General features: G+C 43.7%; 1 protein-coding gene across 1 annotated transcript; it reads left to right on the top strand.

Annotated features, from left to right (window-relative positions):
- Positions 1-3,200: 3,200 nt before the first annotated feature.
- Positions 3,201-6,825, top strand: LOC139785666 (uncharacterized). The gene is made up of 2 exons (XM_071724834.1): positions 3,201-3,892; positions 4,083-6,825. Exons 1-2 carry the CDS (start codon positions 3,201-3,203, stop codon positions 6,823-6,825), a joined length of 3,435 nt encoding a protein of 1,144 aa, XP_071580935.1.
- The last annotated feature ends 2,620 nt before the right edge of the window (positions 6,826-9,445 follow it).

Genomic DNA, 9,445 nt, shown 5'->3' with positions numbered 1-9,445 from the left:
CTGTTTACCGAAAATGTAATTGTAAAATTTTTTGAAACCGAATACTATCGCACTAGCTTCCTTATCGATTATCGCTCTATTTAATTCTGGCTCCGGAATTACTTTCGATGCGAATGCTATCGGTCTTTCAGTTTTATCTTTATATCGGTGTGATAATATCGCTGCTATTCCGTATCCCGATGCATCGCATGCTAAAACTAATTCCTTGTTGGGATCAAAATGAGCTAAAACTCTCGGGGACGCTAATTCTGTTTTTACCCATTCAAAAGCAGCTGCACATTTTTCATTCCATTTTTCATCTTGTTTAGCACACTCATACAGAGACTTTAACTTCTCGGCTCTATTTGGTAAGAATCTTGCATAATATGTTATTAATCCTATGAACGAGTCCAATTGCTTCTTATCTCTCGGGGTCGGTGCGTCAACCATTGCCTTGACTTTCGTTTCAGACTTGTGAAGTCCATTTTTATCGATTACGAATCCTAAAATGTCAAGTCAATCTTTGAAAAAATCACATTTATTAATGTTTACTTTGAAACCGGACTCTTCTAGTCGTGTAAATACCGTGTTAAGAGCTTGCGAGTGCTTTTCGTCGTTAATACCGGTACAAAATATGTTGTCAAGGTATCACGCCTTCGATACCCGCTAAACATTGCTCTATTTTTCACTAAAAGTCTCCCGGCCCCGATGCAATGCCTTCTGTCATTTTCGTATACTTATACAATCCTTTATGTGTAATTATCGTGAGGTAATCTTGACTTTTCTCGTCTACCGGAATCTGCATATACGCGTGCTGTAAATCTATCTGTGAAAATTTCTCGCCGTTTTTCAATGCTAAGAAGATTTCGTCTATTAATGGCAACGGATGCCGATCCATTACTAAGCAAGGGTTTACCGTAAGCTTCAAATTTCCACAAATTCTTACTGTCCCGTCCGATTTAATTACCGGTACGATTGGAGTCGCCCAATCGCTAACGTCTACTTTCTTCAAATGACCTAGTGCCTCTAGCCTATTTATCTCGTTCTCAACTTTTTCTGTCAATGCGAAAGGTAAATGCCTTGCCTTAAGCGCCCTCGGTTGTGAATTCTCTCGCAATACTAATTTTAAAACACCTTTATTATATAATCCCGTTCCTGGACCGAATAAGTTTGGAAACTTACTTGGAAATTCTTTAATAACGTTATTCAAATATATTTTATGGCAACTCAACGTATCGCTTACTAATTCATTTAAAGGTAATGGCCATAGTGCTAATGCCTGTAACCATTGTCTCCCAATTAACGTTGGCCCCGATCCCTTTATTATTATCATTTTTAACTTTGCCTTTCGCGTGCCTAACTGAACCTCTAATCCCGTCATAATACCTACATGTTCAAGTGGGACATTACCGTATGCTTTCAGGGGCATATTCAACATTTCGATTCGTATATTAGGGAAATATCTCTTTTTCGTTTCTTCCGAAATTATCGTTACATAAGTTTCCGTATCTACTTTCATTCTTACATCAATTTCGTTTACAATAACATTTATATACATCGGTTCCTCGGTCTTACAATCATTTATAATGTTTACATTACCGACTCTTATCCGATTATTACCGATTTCATCTTCTTCTTGTCAGAAGAAATCTTCTGAAGACTCTTCTCCCCTCTCAGCTTCCTGGGTTGATGCTGCTTGAAGATGTTGAACTTCAGATTTCTTCGTTCTGCACATTACTGTGAGATGTCTCTTCCTGTGGCAGACACTGCATGTCTGATATCGCTGAAAACAATCTCTGGCCATGTGATTGTCTTTTCCGCAACAATAACAGGTGATTGCTCGCTGATTCGAGTTTTGAGTGTTCGGGCTGTCGTCCGTAAATTTTTTCCTCGATGAGCCTCTAGTGTACTGTTTATTACCTCGTGAGAATCCTTGTATACCCTTCTTAGGACGTTGCTGTGACTGCTGAGTCCATTGTACCGAACTCGTGCTTGGCATCGCTGACACATTCAATTTATCGGTCGTCGTCGCGTCCTTTTCTGCCGTTTTCATTTGCGTCGCAATTTTATATGCCGTATCGTAAGCCAAGTTTTTTTTTAAACAGAGCTTTCTTCGTCGCATGATCCTTGAGGCCACACACAATTTGATCTCGTACCGCATTGTTTGCATCCGGGAAGTTGCAATATAATGAAAGTCGCTTTAATCTTGCAACAAAATCTGCAACCGATTCCATCGACGCTTGCTGTGCTTGATGGAATTTACACCTTTCCATCGCCTCCGAAGGTTTGGGGTTTAAATGACCTTTGATAAGCGCGACTAGTTGCGCATACGTTTTTGTGCTTGGTTTGTCTGGTGCACATAAGTCTCTTGCCAAGTTATACGTTTCCGGATTTATTTTCGTTAGCAAAACTGCTGCTTGTTTTTCAGCCTTTACATCGTTTACCAAGAAATATAGCTCCAATCGTTCCGTATATGTTTCCCAGTCCTCTTTTGCTAGTACAAATTCTAACTTTGACGCTTTGTGTTCTGACATCGTGTGAATTATCTTGGGGACTCTGTTTGTTTCGTTCTCAGGCGTCTCGTTGCATTCCGTTTCTTGTTTACGCTGCTTGTCGAGTACGTGCGATTTCAGAAGTTTTCGTAGTTGTTCGATACTGCTGTTACTGTCGAATTTGGTGTTCAGGTCCGACAATAATTTAGCTAGCTGTGCCTTTGTGAGAGTTTGAATCCACAATGTCCTTGTGTTGTCAATATTATGAATCGTTATCTCTTCTTCGCTACTGGATTTCGACGACATTCGAGCAACGAAATATTCTAGAAGTTTCCTTATTCATCAAATATACATTACATATTGTTCGTATACACGCTGTTCAGGCCGATAAGAAAACCTTAGGTCAATAAGAAAGATCTCTTTAGAATGTAAAACTCGCGGCATCTAGCGGTGTGCTAGGAGAGTAACCCGTGGTTGTGTGTGAACCCAGGGGGCCTTGGGTCCGCCACTCAGAATAAAATTATACGTGATATCGAAAGGATCGTCTTACGATTACTGTCCTTCCTGGCCGTGTCTCCGCTACTCTACCGGGTAAAAACCGACGTGCGCGAAACTATCCGGACTCGGTTACAAACATTTATGGTCCTTCGAGCCGGATTCGAGTGCGTGAGTTACACTCAAGCATCGTAAGACTCATTCGTCAAAGTTTCTCGTGACTCAGCAACCAACATGGCGTCGTTAGAAAAGCTTGTAAAACGCCGTGCCTACGTAAAAGGGCAAGTCACTAAGATATCACGCTGGGCAGCAGCATACAGCACAACAACCAACAGAGCTTCCGAAATAGAGGCAATGTTAAACGCATTAGATCGCTATCGCATAGATTTCAAGGAATTACAGGATCAGATCGAGGAATGCCCCGAAGCTTTATTTGATGAACAACAGAGAGAACGGGCAGAGTTCCAGGACAACCTCATAAAGGTAGAGGCTCACATCCGTGAAATACAAACATTGGCCATGGCGGCCGGCCATGCATCACAAAGAGCGATAAGGCCGGATTCCCGCGCATCGGTAGCGTCAACAGACGCGAGTGCGTACGCAACCATAAAGCTGCCGGAAATAAAACTGACCCCTTTTGACGATGAATGGGAAAATTGGCTCAGCTTTAAGAACGTGTTCACAGAGCTCATTCATAACAATCCGCAATTAACGGACGCTCAACGTTTTTATTATTTACAATCCTACGTTATCGCCGGCTCAGCTAAACAATACATTGATTTACCTATAACCGCGGAGAATTACGCGATCGCCTGGAAACAATTGCGAGATCATTTCGATAACGAATCGAGAATCGTCAAAAAACATGTGAAGGGCCTTTACGAATTGAAGAAGTCTCAGGAAGATTCCGCACAATCTGGTTTTGAGTCGAAAGGCTCAAAACAATGTGACACACTACTAGGCGGCCGGTCCTCGCGGGCCGGTCGTCGCACGAGCCCGGTTTGCCGTACGGCGCCTCTGCCCGTCGTCGGGATCTCACCGCTTACGACGGCACGGCGTCTAACGGTCGAACATGAGTTTCGCGAGTTCGATGTCGAGACTCGGAATCGTCTGTAGACGACTTAGGTCGTCTATGAAAAACTTTCACGCGCTCAAGGCGCTCAATCAACCCGTCGATAACTGGGATGCGTTGCTGTCGCACCTCGTTCTAACCAAGTTAGATTTAAAGTCTCGAGGAGAGGTTGAAAAGGCTGCGCCGTCCAATAGATTGCAAACGTTCCGGGAACTCATGAAGGTTTTGGCAGACCGTGTTAGAATTCTTGAAGCTGTATCACCTGCGGAATCAAGTAAAATGAAAATGAAACCGGATAAATCAAGTAAGTCCTTAGTAGCAATGGGTGCTGCACAATGTCCTATTTGCAAAAATGAGCATTTTGCTTTCAAATGTAAATCGTTTCTTGATATGTCTCCGCAACAAAGGGTAGAAGCGGTACGTAAACATTCTTTGTGCTTTAATTGTCTTGCCTCTTCACATATAAAACAAGATTGCAAGTCAGGAAACTGCCGAATTTGTCACAAACGGCATCATACGTTACTGCATCTTAAATCTACCGTTGATACTAATCAATCAAACCAACAAGCTTCGCAGGGCACAGCAAGCTCGTCGGAGTCAACCGCATTGAATATAGTACAGGAAGTTTCAACACAAGCTGAAAAGGCATGCAGTCTACACGTTAACTCCGAGTCTAAAACGGAGCAAGTTCTTTTGGCGTCTGCGATTGTTATAATCTACGATAGTTGTGGACGAGAATGCGTAGCTCGTGCATTATTGGATGGCTGCTCACAATTCAGCTTCATGACTGAGCGTCTTCGTCAAAGATTGCAGTTAAAGGGCAAACGAGAACACTTCAAGGTAACCGGCATCAACTGCACTAAAACGGCCACTCATACGTCCGTCAATGCAACCATCAAGTCACGAACATCAGATTTCAAGGTGTCATCGGAATTCTTAGTTACCGACAAAATAACTGGTGACTTACCTCAACAAGCGCTCAATATGGCTGTCATGCAAATTCCTAGTTACGTAAAGCTGGCGGATCCTCATTTTCACGTGCCGAATAAAATTGACATTTTGATCGGTGCAGACATGTTCTGGGATCTACTTACTGGCGAAATATTATCAACACACCCAGAGCAGCCCAAGCTACACGGAACACATCTTGGATTCGTCGTCGGCGGCAAAGTTACCCATCTTAGACGGCCGCAGTCGGCAGTATCACTCACGTGCGTGATGGACAACTTGGAAGAACAAGTACATAAATTTTGGCAGCAAGAGGAATTACCAAAAAGGGCTTTGCTATCACAAGAAAAACTAGAATGCGAACAGCATTATCAGAAGCACACAAGGAGAGAGAGCGATGGTCAATACGTGGTGGCTCTTCCCCTCAAGTCCAACGTTCAGGATCTCTCTGACACACGTGACGCAGCTCTGCGTCAATTCTTACGATTGGAGCAACGCTTGCAAAGGGACCCTAAAGTATGGCAAATGTATCAGGCATTCATGGAGGAGTATATCGATCTTAAGCATGCGGAAATAGTACCCGATGACTATTCAGGAGAATCTCTTGAATTCTATATGCCACATCATCATGTACTGAGGCCTGAAAGTAGCACCACCAAATTAAGAGTGGTGTTTAATGCATCGTTCCGAGTTAACCCTAAACTGTCGCTTAACGACGTATTAATGGTAGGCCCAACAATCCAAACTGATTTGTTCTCACTTGTTCTTCGTTTCAGGAAACATATTTACGGGCTTACAGCCGACATGTCTAAGATGTACCGGCAAATCAAGGTACATAAAAATCAAAGGCCTCTTCAAACCATCTGGTGGCGTGACAGGAAGACTGGCAAAGTAATCCGCTGTTGGTTGATGACAGTAACATACGGAACAGGCCCTGCTACCTTTCTCGCTACACGCTCATTGAAGCAATTGGCGCATGATGAGCAAGCATCATTTCCCGTCACTGTTCTGGTTCTTCTCGAAGACACTTATATAGATCATGTAATAAGCGGCGCATCCACCAAAGAAGAAGTAATAACGTTACAATCAGAACTAACACAATTAATGAAACGAGGAGGAATCGACCTTCACAAATGGGCTACCAACTGCAAGGATGTTTCATTTACGCAATGCGATGTTGTGGATCTTACCAAAACGGATAGAAAGCAAGTTCTCGGTCTGATTTGGGAAACTCAAAGCGATCAATTCGTCATTCCATGGAATACGACTACTCAGCAGGAGACTCACACGAAAAGAAAGCTTCTTTCAGAAATAATGAAGCTCTACGACCCACTTGGTATTTGTGCACCCGTAATCTTCAAGGCAAAATGCATACTACAGGAGCTCTGGAAAGTCCCGAACCTCCACTGGGACGACGAGTTGCCGAGTTCCATACAACAGAAGTGGAATGAGTTCCGCAACCAGATTCCGGGGGAAATAAAGGTACCTCGATGCATTCAAGATCAATCTTCGGTGTGGTTCGAATTACATGGATTCGGGGACGCGTCTGAACTGGGCTATGGATGCTGTCTATACATACGAGCCATTACTAACGATAAACGCAAGACGGACAGTCTCTTGTGCGCCAAATCACGCGTGGCACCTTTAAAAAAGGCAACAATTCCACGATTGGAGTTGTTGGCAGCATTGCTCCTAGCCGAGCTGAAGGAAAAGGCGATCTTAGCGATGAAGATCCAGTTTCAGAAAATTACGCTATGGACCGATTCAAAAATCACTTTATATCGAATCAAATCGACGCCGTCGCGGTTTGCCACGTTCGTCGCTAACAGAATCGTTTGAATACAAGAACTTACCTCACCATCTCAATGGAAGCACATTCCAGGAGAGTTGAATCCAGCGGACATAGTCTCACGAGGATGTTCGCCTGAAACGTTAAAATCGTGCAACATGTGGTTCAATGGACCAGAATTCTTACAGACAGAGGAAAGCAACTGGCCTCTCAGCGTGTCACAGCAGAACAAGTTCGGGGCGATTGCAGATCTGGAATTGAAACCACAATCAAATTCAATCATCTGTGTAGCCATTTCGCAAAATTCTTGGGCGCACCACTACTCCAGTCTAAACCGGCTCTTAAGAGTAACATCCTGGATCACACGATTCATCAATAATTGCAAAGGGTCCTCCGCTTCCAAAACTCGAGGGCCACTCCAGGCTTCAGAATTGTCCAATGCTCTTAAGGTGCTAGTACGACAAGCCCAAGAAGAAGATTTCAGAACGGAAATTAATCAATTGAGAACCAACGCCGAGTTTCTAAGCAAGAGTCAGTTAGCACACCTGCGGCCATTTTTGGACGATAGCAAAATACTACGAGTAAACGGTCGATTGCTCAATGCGGAAATATCGGAAAATCAACGTCATCCAATGCTATTATCTGCAAAAAATCCACTAAATACGCTTCTCGCATGACATTATCACGAAGCCAACCTACACGCGGGACCTCAGGCATTGTTGTACACATTGCGTCAACAATTCTGGATTCTAGGAGGACGAAATTTAAGTCGAAAAATTGTACACGAATGTGTTAAATGCTTCCGAGCCAAACAAAGATTCCCTAATCAATTGATGGATCAATTGCCTGCAGCCAGGGTTAATCAAACTCGTCCATTCATGAAGGTTGGAGTGGACTTCTGCTCAGTAGGACTTTTTTTATGTAAACCAAGAGTTTGAAGCAAAATTGTATTAAAAACGTATATATGTGTCTTTATCTGTTTCGTGACCAAAGCAGTTCATCTAGAAGTGGTCACGGACTTAACTACCGATGCTTTTCTCGCTGCATTGAGGCGGTTTGTTTCCCGGAGGGGTCAATGTTCGGACATCTTTAGTGACAACGCAACTAATTTTGCCGGTGCAGACCGCTCTCTCAAAGAATTAAGAAGTTTGTTTTAGGATGAGCAACATCAGGCCACCTTGCAGAGCGTGTGTGCTGACGAAGGCATCACCTGGCATACAATTCCTCCCAGCTCCCCTCATTTCGGCGGATTGTGGGAAGCTGCCGTTAAAGCAGCAAAGCACCATCTGAAGCGAACCTTGGGCTCAACGTCCTTTACTACCGAGGAACTTATGACAGTTACTACTCAAGCTGAGGCGTGTTTAAATTCAAGGCCAATCACGCCGATGTCAGCCGACCCGGCCGATTTGGAGGCCTTGACGCCAGGCCACTTCTTGATAAGCGCTCCTCTAAATGCACTGCCGGAACCGAGCTTATTGGATGTCAACCTGAATCGCCTGTCCAGGTGGCAATTGTTACAGCAGCAACTGCAGATGTTTTGGAAGAGATGGTCACGTGAATACCTGTCTGAGCTGCAAACTCGTGCCAAATGGAAGCAGAAGCAAAACAATTTACAAATCGGAGCAATGGTATTGCTTAAGGACGATCAACTACCACCTCTGAAATGGTCATTGGGAAGGATCATTGAACTCATGCGGGAGCCGATGGCCTTGTACGCGTCGTCTCTGTAAAAACGGCGCGTGGTACTTATAAGAGAAGCATAGCCAAGATATGTCCGTTACCCATCAACTAATATTGTTATTACATTTGATACGACGATAATGTTTGTTTAGTTTAACTGATTAGAGTCATCGCACTTTAAATTAATTTAGTCGTAATACTTTAAGTTAATATTGGAAATTTATTTCAAGGCGGCCGGCATGTTCAGGCCAATAAGAAAACCTTAGGTCAATAAGAAAGATCTCTTTAGAATGTAAAACTCGCGGCATTTAGCGGTGTGCTCGGAGAGTAACCCGTGGTTGTGTGTGAACCCAGGGGGCCTTGGGCCCGCCACTCAGAATAAAATTATACGTGATATCGAAAGGATCGTCTTACGATTACTGTCCTTCCTGGCCGTGTCTCCGCTACTCTACCGGGTAAAAACCGACGTGCGCGAAACTATCCGGACTCGGTTACAAACACACGCGTTTACCGAATACTTTACGCGTCCGTTTTCAGCAACTGTGTATTTTGCCGTTATCGGACGTTATGCACTTTACCGACTTTTTTCACTCTCTTTGTTGCACTCCCGATTACTGAGTTCGAATTACCTCGTCGCCAAAATTGTGATGTCTTGCGAGGTGGTCAGGGTCATATAACAAAATTATATGATGAACTATATGATGATTTATTATTAAGCGAGCTAGCCCTGCTTACAATGCGTACCGTACCAGAACGTTACACGAGAGCGTCGGCCGTCAACTGTCTCTGCTCTCGTGTTCCCACTCTAGCGATATCGCGGTAAGGGGGAGAAATCACGGAGGAATCATCCCCGAATCACATGACCACAAACTACAAGGCTAAGCTAGCAATGTATGAGCACCGTAAATACACCACAACTTCCATTTAAAACAGATCCACCAATCAATATAGGCGAATCAAAATCGATCGCTCATGCCCTGTATTTGCGTC

This window comes from Temnothorax nylanderi, unplaced genomic scaffold, assembly GCF_030848795.1.
Source record: "Temnothorax nylanderi isolate EJ_2023f unplaced genomic scaffold, tnyl_v1.0 TNYL_tig0857_pilon, whole genome shotgun sequence".
Lineage (NCBI taxonomy): Eukaryota > Metazoa > Arthropoda > Insecta > Hymenoptera > Formicidae > Temnothorax > Temnothorax nylanderi.
Note: the sequence above shows the minus strand (reverse complement) of the source record. Positions and strands in the feature narration are given on the sequence as shown.